Genomic DNA, 14078 nt, shown 5'->3' on the forward strand with positions numbered 1-14078 from the left:
TAAAAGCAAACAATTGAGCACAAAAAAAAAAAATACAAAGAGGTTGACCCATGCCCATTTTTGTATCAGATAAGACTTTATTTAAAAGAATGTATTTAGCATATCTATTCTTCTTAGGGGGAATCAGTTTATGTTATCTGAGTGAGATACTTAAGCACTAAGGCACCTCGGGGGGGTTTGTATATATATGGCCAATATACCACAGGTAAAGGGCCGTTCTTAAACACGACGCAACGAGGAGTGCCTGGATACAGCTCTTAGCCCGTAGTATATTGGTCGTATACCACAACCCCCTCCCCCGAGGTGCCTTATTGCTATTATAAACTGGTTACCAACTTAATTATATCAGTACAAATTGTCATACCCTGGCTATCAGCCAATCAGCATTCAGGGCTCAAACCACCCAGTTTATAATATTTAAACAGTAGTTGCTTTAAAGTTTTAAACTCTTGTGATATAATCCATACATTTTTTTTCCCCATTATACCAACTATATAAAATGTGCATTTATTCTATAGAATACAGTACATGTGATGTGGATCAACGTTAACACTGATTATAGTATTTAAAGCTGGACTCCTTAATGGTGAAATTGACATGTTCGTTTGGGATATTAAAACAGAAGTTCAATTTACTGCCAACAATGAGTAATCTCTCCCCCCATCCGGGATGGAACAGGAGTATATGTACTAACTACGATTGATTTGTACCACACTGCTTGACGGCATCCCCGTTTCATCCATAAAACCAATAATAAAGGTGCTGGTGGGGACGGACGGTGGCGCTGTTTTGCCTTAATGAAGGGATGTACCAGAGTATTACTGAGGGCCGGTTTCCATAGACCTACATTAGTATTCTCAACATGACAGCTTTTTTTTTTTTTTTTGAGCTATGGTCAAGCTAAGTCGAATCAATGTATGTAAAGCAGAACCACAATTTTCTACTAAAGGAAATCTTTATATATATTTTTTATAGTACTTTCCAAAACTAGTTAGTCGAAGTGGATTCTATCCATGGCCAAAACAACGATAAGCTTTTTAGTGGTCTGTATAAAATAAGTGCAGTTTGGTCCAGGTAAGTTTAGGGCTCGATTCAACCCGGATCACGGAAGTTATAGCGCGATTTGAAATTCAAGCGTTATTTCCGATTGAGCCGACATAATGCAGCATTTACTGTGAACGCAGGAAAGATTGCCTTTAAATTGATATCGCACTGTAGAGCGGATCTTCAGAGCTACGGATTGAATCGAGACCTTGAAATGTAGGTCTGTGAAAGCAGCCCAGAGCGATGTAGATTACTATTAACGTTACAGTACTAACACACTAAAGACAACCGATTCAGCCATCTTATACTCTAGCCCAGGTACCAGTCTGTTTGTGCTATCGTTCCACTACTTGTATGACACGAAGGATTTCAGACTTTACTCTAGCGCTAGCACGAAGTTATTTGCAAACCGGAAATCAAGACGTGGAAAAAATAAATACATTTTAAATTAACTAATGTACGTCACCCACCACCAGTGATTTGTATGGTAGACTTCTTGTTTACGTGTTTATATTGATCCTTTTAGCAGTTGGTGACGAGTAGTAAGGGGCATCAGAGCACGGCTGCGTTCAACAGGCTAACAAAGTGGTTGGAATGTTCAGATAGAAATACAATATCTAGAACCGACATGCCTCTGATGTGTAGAATACAGTATCACGCCAGCTCTATTCATAACATTTCTGTCTGCAAAGCTCCACAACATTGTCCTACTGAACTTGCATTCAGAGGTGAAACGTATTTTTATTTTTTTTAAGATAGAACTGGCCTATTCTACAGTCGTGGCCAAAAGTTTTGAGAATTACACAAATATTAATTACCACAAAGTTTGCTGCTTCAGTGTCTTTAGATATTTTTGTTAGATGTTACTATGGAATACTGAAGTATAATTACAAGCATTTCATAAGTGTCAAAGGCTTTTATTGACAATTACATGAAGTTGATGCAAAGAGTCAATATTTGCAGTCTTGACCCTTCTTATCAGGACCTCTGCAATCCGCCCTGGCATGCTGTCAATTAACTTCTGGGCCACATCCTGACTGATTGCAGCCCATTCTTGCATAATCAATGCTTGGAGTTTGTCAGAATTTGTGGGTTTTTGTGTGTCCACCTGCCTCTTGAGGATTGACCACAAGTTCTTAATGGGATTAAGGTCTGGGGAGTTTCCTGGCCATGGACCCAAAATATCGATGTTTTGTTCCCCGAGCCACTTAGTTATCTCTTTTGCCTTATGGCAAGGTGCTCCTTCATGCTGGAAAAGGCATTTTTCTTCACCAAACTGTTCCTGGATGGTTGGGAGAAGTTGCTCTCGGAGGATGTGTTGGTACCATTCTTTATTCATGGCTGTGTTCTTAGGCAAAATTGTGAGTGAGCCCACTCCCTTGGCTGAGAAGCAACCCCACACATGAATGGTCTCAGGATGCTTTACTGTTGGCATTACACAGGACTGATGGTAGCGCTCACCTTGTCTTCTCCGGTGGTGCCCCGATCCTGCAGCTGAATCAACTTTAGGAGACGGTCCTGGCGCTTGCTGGACTTTCTTGGGTGTCCTTAAGCCTTCTTCACAACAATTGAACCGCTCTCCTTGAAGTTCTTGATGATCCGATAAATGGTTCTTACTGGCAGCAATATCCTTGCCTGTGAAGCCCTTTTTGTGCAAAGCAATGATGACGGCACGTGTTTCCTTACAGGTAACCATGGTTGACAGAGGAAGAACAATGATTCCAAGCACCACCCTCTTTTTGAAGCTTCCAGTCTGTTATTCGAACTCAATCAGCATGACAGAGAGATCTCCAGCCTTGACCTCGTCAACACTCACACCTGTGTTAACGAGAGAATCACTGACATGTCAGCTGGTCCTTTTGTGGCAGTACAGAAATGCAGTGGAAATGTTTTTTGGGGATTCAGTTCATTTGCATGGCAAAGAAGGACTTTGCAATTAATTGCAATTCATCTGATCACTCTTCATAGCATTCTGGAGTATATGCAAATTGCCATCATACAAAACTGAGGCAGCAGACTTGGTGAAAATTAATATTTGTGTCATTCTCAAAACTTTTGGCCACGACTGTACATGACAGACAATCATATTGGTTCTACATAGGTATTTATATCTGAACTTTCTGTAATGTTGTCCTTATGAACATGACCCAGAGCTAGCTGGCTGTAACGGGGCTAAAAGGGGTCTACATGGCTGGACAGCCCTGTGTGCCCACAGCTCCGTGTACTGACAGGGGTTTAGAAAGCATGGCTGGTCGCTGGTTCAGGACTGCTCTCCGTACACAACCATGGAAGGAGGGCAGTGCATCGAGGAGGCCCGGCACATCAACACCATCTAAGAGGAGAGAGAAGAAGACACACAGGAAATGCTGAGTTGCAATACAGAAAGATAATTTAAGATGGGTTTGTATGTGTGGCAAAAAACACTGTCTCCATTTCACTTATCTGTATCCCGCAAGGTACACACACACACAGTTTAAGATTTAAAACCATTGTATCATTACCTTAACTATTAAAATGTTTTACTTCTGAGATAAATGTTTGTCATGTTAGTCCGGACCCCAGTGAGCATTGAAGGTCCCCAAGAACACAGTGGCCTCCATCATTCTTAAATGGAAGAAGTTGTGAACCACCAAGACTCTTCCTAGAGCTGGTCGCATGGCCAAACTGAGCAATCGTGGGAGAAGGGCCTTGGTCAGGGATGTGACCAAGAACCGGATGGTCACTCTGACAGAGTTCCAAAGTTCCTCTGTGGAGGAGGGAGAACCTTCCAGAAGCTTTCATCTCTGCAGCACTCCACCAATCAGGCCTTTATGGTAGAGTGGCCAGATGGAAGCCACTCCTCAGTAAAAGGCACATGACATCCCGCTTAGAGTTTGCCAAAAGGCACCTAAAGGACTCTCAGACCATGAGAAACAAGATTCTCTGGTCTGATGAAACCAAGAATGCCAAGAGTCATGTCTGGAGGAAACCTGGCACTATCCCTACGGTGAAGCATGGTGGTGGAAGCATCATGTTGTGGGGATGTTTTTCTGCGGCAGGGACTGGGAGACTAGTCAGAAAAGAGGGAAAGATGAACGGAGTGATCCTTGATGAAAACCTGCTCCAGAGCGCTCAGGACCTCAGACTGGGGCAAAGGTTGACCTTCCAACAGGACAACGACCCTAAACACACAGCTTCGGGACAAGTCTCTGAATGTCCTTGAAAGAAATTCCACAAATAGACTTTTAACAAGGCACACCTGGTAATTGAAATGCGTTCCAGGTGACTACCACATGAAGCTGGTTGAGAGAATGCCAAGAGTGTGCAAAGTTGTCATCAAGGCAAAGGGTGGCTACTTGGAAGAATCTAACATCTAAAACACTTTTTTGGTTACTAGATGTTTCCATATGTGTTATTTCATAGTTTTGATGTCTTCACTATTATTATAAAATGTAGAAAATAGTAAAAATAAAGAAAAACCCTTGAATGAGTAGGTGTATCCAAACTTTAGACTGGTACTGTACGTCTGTATGTATATGCATTATATAGTATCTCTATGGGGTGTCCTCACCTGGTATGCGGTTGAATATACACTGAACAAACATATATAAACGCAACATGTAATGTGCTGGTCCCATGTTTCATGAGCTGAAATAAAAACATCTCAGACATTTTCCATAGGCACAAAAAAAGCTTATTTCTCTCAAATGTTGTGCACAAATTTGTTTACATCCCTGTTAGTGAGCATTTCTCCTTTGCCAAGTTAATCCATCCACCTGACAGGTGTGGCATATCAAGAAGCTGATTAAACAGCATTATCATTACACAGGTGCACCTTGTGCTGGTGAAAATAAAAGGCCACTTTAAAATGTGCAGTTTTGTCACAGAACACAATGCCACAGATGTCTCAAATTTTGAGGGAGCGTCTAATCGGCACGCTGACTGGAGTAATATCCACCAGAGCTGTTCCCAGATAATTTAATGTTAATTTCTCTACCATAAGCCGCTTCCAACATCATTTTAGAGAATTTGGCAGTACGTCCACCTCACAACTACAGATCACGTGTAACCACGCCAGCCCAGGACCTCCACATCTGGCTTCTTCACCTGCGGGATCGTCTGAGACGAGCCACCCGGACAGCTGTTGGTTTGCACAACCAAATAATTTCTGCACAAACTGTCAGAAACCGTCTCAGGGAAGCTCATCTGCGTGCTCGTCATCCTCACCAGGGTCTTGACCTGACTATTTCGGCGTCGTAACCGACTTCAGTTAGCAAATGCTCATTTTCTTTGGCCACTGACTGGGGGGATCCTAGTTGTTTTTTGACCATAGATTCATCCCTGGTGGTAAGGGAATAAATACTATTTTAGAAAATGTAAGTTGATAGATTTCCCAAAGAAGCATCGCAGCGGGCTGCATTGCCTGCATGTATAGTAACATTAGCAGCACCCCCGACCCAAAAAGGCTGATCCAAAGCAGAGCAAAGTGGGTTTGTCTTTTCATTAATTAATGAGGCTAACCATGTCGAAGGATGCCAGATTAGACTCATAATGAGGCTAACCATGTCGAAGGATACCAGATTAGATTTATAATGAGGCTAACCATGTCGAAGGATGCCAGATTAGACTCATAATGAGGCTAACCATATCGAAGGATGCCAGATTAGACTCATAATGAGGCTAACCATGTCGAAGGATACCAGATTAGATTTATAATGAGGCTAGTCATGTTTAAGGATACCAGATTAGACTCATAATGAGGCTAACCATTTTGAAGGATGCCAGATTAGACTCATAATGAAGCTAACCATGTTGAAGGATACCAGATTAGACTCATAATGAGGCTAACCATGTTGAAGGATGCCAGATTAGACTCATAATGAGGCTAACCATGTCGAAGGATGCCAGATTAGATTTATAATGAGGCTAACCATGTTGAAGGATGCCAGATTAGACTCATAATGAGGCTAACCATGTTGAAGGATGCCAGATTAGACTCATAATGAGGCTAACCATGTCGAAGGATGCCAGATTAGACTCATAATGAAGCTAACCATGTTGAAAGATACCAGATTAGACTCATAATGAGGCTAACCATGTCGAAGGATGCCAGATTAGATTTATAATGAGGCTAACCATGTTGAAGGATGCCAGATTAGACTCATAATGAGGCTAACCATGTTGAAGGATGCCAGATTAGACTCATGAGGCTAACCATGTTGAAGGATGCCAGATTATATTTATAATGAGGCTAACCATGTTGAAGGATGCCAGATTAGACTCATAATGAGGCTAACCATGTCGAAGGATGCCAGATTAGACTCATAATGAGGCTAACCATGTCGAAGGATGCCAGATTAGATTTATAATGAGGCTAACCATGTTGAAGGATGCCAGATTAGACTCATAATGAGGCTAACCATGTCGAAGGATGCCAGATTAGACTCATAATGAGGCTAACCATGTTGAAGGATGCCAGATTAGACTCATAATGAGGCTAACCATGTCGAAGGATGCCAGATTAGACTACTACAGCTACTGTACATGCCGTCATGAAATGAATTAGTGCAGGCCCTAGCCTTGTAATTTAAATTTTAAATTTTACTAGGCAAGTCAGCTGAGAACAAATTCTTATTTTCAATGACAGTTTAGGAACAGTGGGTTAACGACAGATTTTTACCTTGTCAATTCGTGGATTTGATCTTGCAACCTTCCGGTTACTAGTCCAACGCTCTAACCACTAGGCTACCTGCTGGTTACTAGTCCAACACTCTAACCACTAGTCTACCTGCTGGTTACTAGTCCAACACTCTAACCACTAGGCTACCTGCTGGTTACTAGTCCAACGCTCTAACCACTAGGCTACCTGCTGGTTACTAGTCCAACGCTCTAACCACTAGGCTACCTGCCGCCCCACAATGAAGGTAGGCCTTAAGGATGACATGCTCAGGAGAGAGACATTATTAACAAAATATCACCATTACGAGGTGATGTGCAGAAAGGAATATTTTAAGGTTAATTTAATTTAAATTCAAAATACATGTTGCTTGAAATAAAGTTGCAATGTGTTTGCTTCATGTTATGTATCATCCTGGTGTAGTTATATGCAGTTCAACATTATCACCACAAGGTGTCAGCGCTGGCATTTGTATTATTGTCTAGCTCTACTAGCTACATGTAAACAAACAGCTAGCTAGGTCTCGTAACTTGAGGACGATAATACATGCCTAGCACAAGCTAGCGGTTCATTACAACTACAGTATGTTTCTTAACTGAAACTAAGTGGGGCGGCAGGTAGCCTAGTGGTTAAAGGAGGCAGGTAGCCTAGTGGTTAAAGGAGGCAGGTAGCCTAGCGGTTAAAGGAGGCAGGTAGCCTAGCGGTTAAAGGAGGCAGGTAGCCTAGTGGTTAAAGGAGGCAGGTAGCCTAGTGGTTAAAGGAGGCAGGTAGCCTAGTGGTTAAAGGAGGCAGGTAGCCTAGTGGTTAAAGGAGGCAGGTAGCCTAGTGGTTAAAGGAGGCAGGTAGCCTAGCGGTTAAAGGAGGCAGGTAGCCTAGCGGTTAAAGGAGGCAGGTAGCCTAGCGGTTAAAGGAGGCAGGTAGCCTAGTGGTTAAAGGAGGCAGGTAGCCTAGTGGTTAAAGGAGGCAGGTAGCCTAGTGGTTAAAGGAGGCAGGTAGCCTAGTGGTTAAAGGAGGCAGGTAGCCTAGTGGTTAAAGGCGGCAGGTAGCCTAGTGGTTAAAGGAGGCAGGTAGCCTAGTGGTTAAAGGGGGCAGGTAGCCTAGTGGTTAAAGGAGGCAGGTAGCCTAGTGGTTAAAGGAGGCAGGTAGCCTAGTGGTTAAAGGAGGCAGGTAGCCTAGTGGTTAAAGGTGGCAGGTAGCCTAGTGGTTAAAGGAGGCATGTAGCCTAGTGGTTAAAGGAGGCAGGTAGCCTAGTGGTTAAAGGAGGCAGGTAGCCTAGTGGTTAAAGGAGGCAGGTAGCCTAGTGGTTAAAGGAGGCATGTAGCCTAGCGGTTAAAGGTGGCAGGTAGCCTAGTGGTTAAAAGAGGCATGTAGCCTAGTGGTTAAAGGAGGCAGGTAGCCTAGTGGTTAAAGGAGGCAGGTAGCCTAGTGGTTAAAGGAGGCAGGTAGCCTAGTGGTTAAAGGAGGCAGGTAGCCTAGTGGTTAAAGGAGGCAGGTAGCCTAGTGGTTAAAGGAGGCAGGTAGCCTAGTGGTTAGAGGAGGCAGGTAGCCTAGTGGTTAGAGGAGGCAGGTAGCCTAGTGGTTAGAGGAGGCAGGTAGCCTAGCGGTTAAAGGAGGCAGGTAGCCTAGCGGTTAAAGGAGGCAGGTAGCCTAGAGGTTAAAGGAGGCAGGTAGCCTAGCGGTTAAAGGAGGCAGGTAGCCTAGCGGTTAAAGGAGGCAGGTAGCCTAGCGGTTAAAGGAGGCAGTTAGCCTAGTGGTTAGAATGTTGGGCTAGTAACCGAAAGGATGCTGGATCGAATCCCCGAGCTGACAAGGTAAAAATCTGTCGCTCTGCCCCTAAGCAAGGCAGTGAACCCACTGTTCCCCAGGAGCCGAAGATGTCGATTTAGGCAGCCCCCCTCACCTCTGATTCAGAGGGGTTAAATGAGGAAGACGCATTTCAGTTGAAGGCATTCAGTTGTACCTTTCAAATGCACCTGGGTAAAATATAGTTGTGTTTTGGAGGAAGAAGACAGAGAGCTAGGAGAGACAGATTGGTGAGGGGAGAGAGAGGGGTTGATTGTGAGGTAATTACTGCTGCTAGCTAACTTTTGATGTAAACAATGTGGCCGTTAAACATTGGACTCGTATACTAGCTACATTTAGTTTAGTTATATTGATGGCTGTCGTGAGAGAAATTAATCTAGCTAGCTACATTTAGTTTAGTTATATTGATGGCTGTCGTGAGAGAAATTAATCTAGCTAGCTACATTTAGTTTAGTTATATTGATGGCTGTCGTGAGAGAAATTAATCTAGCTAGGTAGCTAATGAGGTAAGCTGATCTTTCTCGAACTTGAAAGCACGCTAGCTTTGCGGTTATTTGCTGTGCTAGCCAAATGTAGCTAACACCACCAGAGAAAACGGATAATAAAGAGGGAAACTAACATTATTTGATAGTTTGTTTAGTGGAACGAACTGGTAGCAACAAGTCAATGTGTCCATATAACTACTTTTGTTCAGTTTTTTGGTTACGAACTTGTCATTTTGAGATAGCTAGCCAACTAACAAAGCAAACATGGCGCGCTGCAACGGCTGATGTTTACTGGGGAACCTTTTGGTTTACACGTGCATTTTGGAACGTGTTATTCTTTTGACAGTTGAAAAGCTCTATAGTATCTCCATGGGGAGGGGGGGGGGGGTGTCCTCACCTGGTGCTCCCCCCAGGTACACAGCCTCCTTGGCCCCTGATGGTCGGCCTTGTTTGGGCCCCACACTGTGTTCGCTGGCTGCATCCACATGGAGCTGGAGCACATTGCTCTTCTTCACAACTACGGGGAGAACACCAGAACACAACATATCACTCAGCCAATCAACCAATCAACCAATCAATTAACCAATCAATCAACCAACCAATCAATTAACCAATCAATCAACCAATCAATCAACCAATCAATCAACCAATCAATTAACCAATCAACCAATCAATCAACCAATCAAGAAACCAATCAATCAATCAACCAATCAAGAAACAAAAAATACAATTATTCGAGAATTTTAAATATTAATATCATATTGTTGCAAATCTCGAATGACAGAACGTTACAGTGCTAAAGAAGGTGAAACTATTTATTCCTTTAAACATCAAAGTGTGTGTGTGTGTGTGTGTGTGTGTGTGTGTGTGTGTGTGTGTGTGTGTGTGTGTGTGTGTGTGTGTGTGTGTGTGTGTGTGTGTGTGTGTGTGTGTGTGTGTGTGTGTGTGTGTATGTGTGTGTATGTACAATATAACACTCACTTGTGATACTGTGCCAGCGTCCGTCACACAAGGATTCCTCTGGTGTGAAGGAGGTGTAGAACTCTCCGTTGCCACTGTTTACTGTGACAGTTACGGTTCCCTGATAGAGGTAGAGGCTGAGTTGTCGTCCTGCCCTGGTACCAGCATGCAACAGGAGACCAGAGTCTGACACCGGCCTGACCTCCAACTGGACCTCCAGGTTCCGGCCCAACATCAGGGACTCATCTAGACAGAGAGAGAGAGATTATTCAGACTCAGACTTGACATGGTCATGTGTCTTTTGTTGTGTTGTCTCATAATTCTGGAATTCAGCTTTTTTTTTCATTGATTATTTTCTTGACGGGTTGAAAAAAATAAAAATAATATCAACATACCAAATCTTTGCAGATTTTTGTAAAAAAAATCCAATCCAACATTTTCAAGAGTAGCCAATTTAATCAAAATTGTTTCAGAGAAGGTGTAACAGAGTTCGACAGCAGGAAGAGAGGAGATAGTCTATACCTATGGCCATGTGTCCTCCCTGGGAAGAGAAGTATGCCCCAGGCTGCAGAGCGGTCTGGAAGCAGGGTACAACCCCCAGGCTGGTGGGGGGACTGGCTGGGCTCTCCTCATTCAGCTCCAGGTCCCTCACACAGCCCACAAACCCTCCTGGACCTGGCACCTACATGGAGGGAAACAGACTATTGTCAAGGAACTAAATACCAGAGTGTTATGTCTTTCTATATTCATTTACGTTGTATGTCTTATTTAATTCCTCTTTCCTTGTCTCTTTCTCAAAATAGAATAGGAGAATAATTAGAGAGGGGAGGGAACTTGGACCTTCTCGGAGAAGGAGATGAGGAGACACAATGAAAAAGAAAGACACATTTGGTTTTGATATGTCTAATTCAGAATTATTCTGCTGTGAATGGGATGTGAGGAATGGAGAGTGGAGCAGAGCAGAGGAAAGGCTGTATTATCGAGAGGAAAGGAGAGGGGAGGAAAGGCTGTATTACCGAGAGGAAAGGAGAGGGGAGGAAAGGCTGTATTACCGAGAGGAAAGGAGAGGGGAGGAGAGCGGAGGAAAGGCTGTATTACCGAGAGGAAAGGAGAGTGGAGGAAAGGCTGTATTACCGAGAGGAAAGGAGAGTGGAGGAGAGCGGAGGAAAGGCTGTATTATCGAGAGGAAAGGAGAGCAGAGGAGAGCAGAGGAAAGGCTGTATTACCGAGAGGAAAGGAGAGCAGAGGAAAGGCTGTATTATCGAGAGGAAAGAAGAGGGGAGGAAAGGCTGTATTATCGAGAGGAAAGGAGAGGGGAGGAGAGCAGAGGAAAGGCTGTATTATCGAGAGGAAAGGAGAGTGGAGGAGAGGGGAGGAAAGGCTGTATTACCGAGAGGAAAGGAGAGTGGAGGAGAGGGGAGGAAAGGCTGTATTACCGAGAGGAAAGGAGAGGAAAGGAGAGGGGAGGAAAGGCTGTATTACCGAGAGGAAAGGAGAGGAAAGGAGAGGGGAGGAAAGGCTGTATTATCGAGAGGAAAGGAGAGGAAAGGAGAGGGGAGGAAAGGCTGTATTACCGAGAGGAAAGGAGAGGGGAGGAAAGGCTGTACTACCGAGAGGAAAGGAGAGGAAAGGAGAGGGGAGGAAAGGCTGTATTACCGAGAGGAAAGGAGAGGAAAGGAGAGGGGAGGAAAGGCTGTATTACCGAGAGGAAAGGAGAGGAAAGGAGAGCAGAGGACAGGCTGTATTATCGAGAGGAAAGGAGAGGAAAGGAGAGGGGAGGAAAGGCTGTATTACCGAGAGGAAAGGAGAGGAAAGGAGAGGGGAGGAGAGCAGAGGAAAGGCTGTATTACCAAGAGAAGTGAGCTGGTGAGTGCTGAGGGAACTCCTCCGATGTAGAGCGGGGGACTGAGCTGGTTCTTCTCCCCCCCTGAGACCCTCTTAGACTGGGCATCGATCCCATCAACGATCAAACCGACCTTCTCTCCCTCCCTCTTCACAAACACCTGAACAAACACACACATACACAGATACGCAAGTCAGATACACATAAACCTCAGTCTAAATCTTTATTTAGAAATCAGGAAAGAAGGGACAAAGCGATGATGAGACTAGAGAGTCGGGCAACATAAGACAGATACTTCCCGTACTGCAGAGCAGGGCTTGTGAGTAAGCATTTTCACCTGTTGTATTCGACGCATGTGATTTTTTATATTGAAATAAAGAATCTAAATACAAGGATCTGTTCCACTGTACGTGACAATGATCGTGTCTTTATTACATGACCTACCGTGTGCCACTGTCCGTCGTCGTACTTCCTGTGGCTGCGGATGGTGGTCTTCCTCTTTCCTCCGTTGATGAGGAGCACCAGGTGACCGTCTGAGACAGAGAGGGTCATCACAGAGCTGCTACTAGAACGTCCTAGTGATCCTGACACATAGAACACCAGGCCGTCTGACGAGTTCACACGCAGACCCATGGAGATGTGAGGCCTGGGGGGGGGAGAAGGGGACAGGTGAGTTACAGGTGGGAGAGACGGGACAGTGACAGGTGAGTTACAGGTGGGAGAGACGGGACAGTGACAGGTGAGTTACAGGTGGGAGAGACGGGACAGTGACAGGTGGGAGAGACGGGACAGTGACAGGTGGGAGAGACGGGACAGTGACAGGTGAGTTACAGGTGGGAGAGACGGGACAGTGACAGGTGGGAGAGACGGGACAGGTGAGTTACAGGTGGGAGAGACAGGTGAGTTACAGGTGGGAGAGACAGGTGAGTTACAGGTGGGAGAGACGGGACAGTGACAGGTGGGAGAGACGGGACAGTGACAGGTGGGAGAGACGGGACAGTGACAGGTGAGTTACAGGTGGGAGAGACGGGACAGTGACAGGTGAGTTACAGGTGGGAGAGACAGGTGAGTTACAGGTGGGAGAGACGGGACAGTGACAGGTGGGAGAGACGGGACAGTGACAGGTGGGAGAGACGGGACAGTGACAGGTGAGTTACAGGTGGGAGAGACGGGACAGTGACAGGTGAGTTACAGGTGGGAGAAGACAGCAGGTGAGTTACAGGTGGGAGAGACGGGACAGTGACAGGTGGGAGAGACGGGACAGTGACAGGTGGGAGAGACGGGACAGTGACAGGTGAGTTACAGGTGGGAGAGACGGGACAGTGACAGGTGAGTTACAGGTGGGAGAGACAGGTGAGTTACAGGTGGGAGAGACGGGACAGTGACAGGTGGGAGAGACGGGACAGTGACAGGTGGGAGAGACGGGACAGTGACAGGTGAGTTACAGGTGGGAGAGACGGGAAAGGTGTTGTTAACTGGTAACTGGTAACTGGTAACTGGTACTGGTAACTAGTAACTGGTACTGGTAACTGGTACTGGTAACTGGTAACTGGTAACTGGTAACTAGTAACGGTTACTGGTAACTGGTACTGGTAACTGGTAACTGGTAACTGGTACTAGTAACTGGTAACTGGTAACTGGTACTGGTTACTGGTAACTGGTAACTGGTAACTGGTAACTGGTACTAGTAACTGGTAACTGATAACTGATAACTGATAACTGGTTACTGGTAACTGGTAACTGGTAACTGGTAACTGGTAACTGGTAACTGGTACTAGTAACTGGTAACTGATAACTGGTACTGGTTACTGGTAACTGGTAACTGGTACTGGTAACTGGTAACTGGTAACTAGTACTCACGTCCTGCTGAAGGCCTCGGGCAGCGTGTCGTAGCGCTGGTGGCTGTGGGAGGAGCCACTGAAGTGCAGAGCTCCGACTTCCTGATTGGCCAGCTCCCCCTGGCAGGATTCCCTGGCACTGCGGCTCCGCCCCCCTGACCCACCACCACCCGCCGGCTTCCTGTGTTTACCCTGTAGAGGTAGGGAGGGGGGGAGGGACGGAGGGAAGGAGGGAGGGAGAAGGGGGGAGGGGAGGGACGGAGGGACGGAGGGAGGGAGGGAGGGAGGAGGAGGGAGGGGGGAGGGAAGGAGGGAGGGAGGAGGGGAGGGAGGAAGGGAGGGAGGGAGGGAGGGAGGGAGGGACGGGGGGAGGTACGGAGGGAGGGAGGAGGGAGGGATGGAGGGAGGGAGGAGGGGAGGGACGGAGGGAGAGAGGGGAGGGACGGAGG

The 14078-nt window shown here is 45.7% G+C and overlaps 1 protein-coding gene across 1 annotated transcript in view; it reads right to left on the bottom strand.

The window, feature by feature from the left end:
* Nucleotides 1-54: 54 nt before the first annotated feature.
* LOC139541897 (laminin subunit alpha-5-like) overlaps nucleotides 55-14078 on the bottom strand; it is a 211983-nt gene continuing 197959 nt past the window's right edge. The window contains exons 70-76 of the mRNA XM_071346780.1: nucleotides 13652-13821; nucleotides 12236-12437; nucleotides 11799-11951; nucleotides 10471-10630; nucleotides 9970-10194; nucleotides 9386-9505; nucleotides 55-3376 (exon numbers count right to left, since the gene is read on the bottom strand). Coding sequence (XP_071202881.1) covers nucleotides 3228-3376; nucleotides 9386-9505; nucleotides 9970-10194; nucleotides 10471-10630; nucleotides 11799-11951; nucleotides 12236-12437; nucleotides 13652-13821 — 1179 coding nt within the window. The 3' untranslated portion in view covers nucleotides 55-3227. The remainder of the gene's footprint in view (nucleotides 3377-9385; nucleotides 9506-9969; nucleotides 10195-10470; nucleotides 10631-11798; nucleotides 11952-12235; nucleotides 12438-13651; nucleotides 13822-14078) is intronic.

This window comes from Salvelinus alpinus, chromosome 17 (assembly GCF_045679555.1).
Source record: "Salvelinus alpinus chromosome 17, SLU_Salpinus.1, whole genome shotgun sequence".
Lineage (NCBI taxonomy): Eukaryota > Metazoa > Chordata > Actinopteri > Salmoniformes > Salmonidae > Salvelinus > Salvelinus alpinus.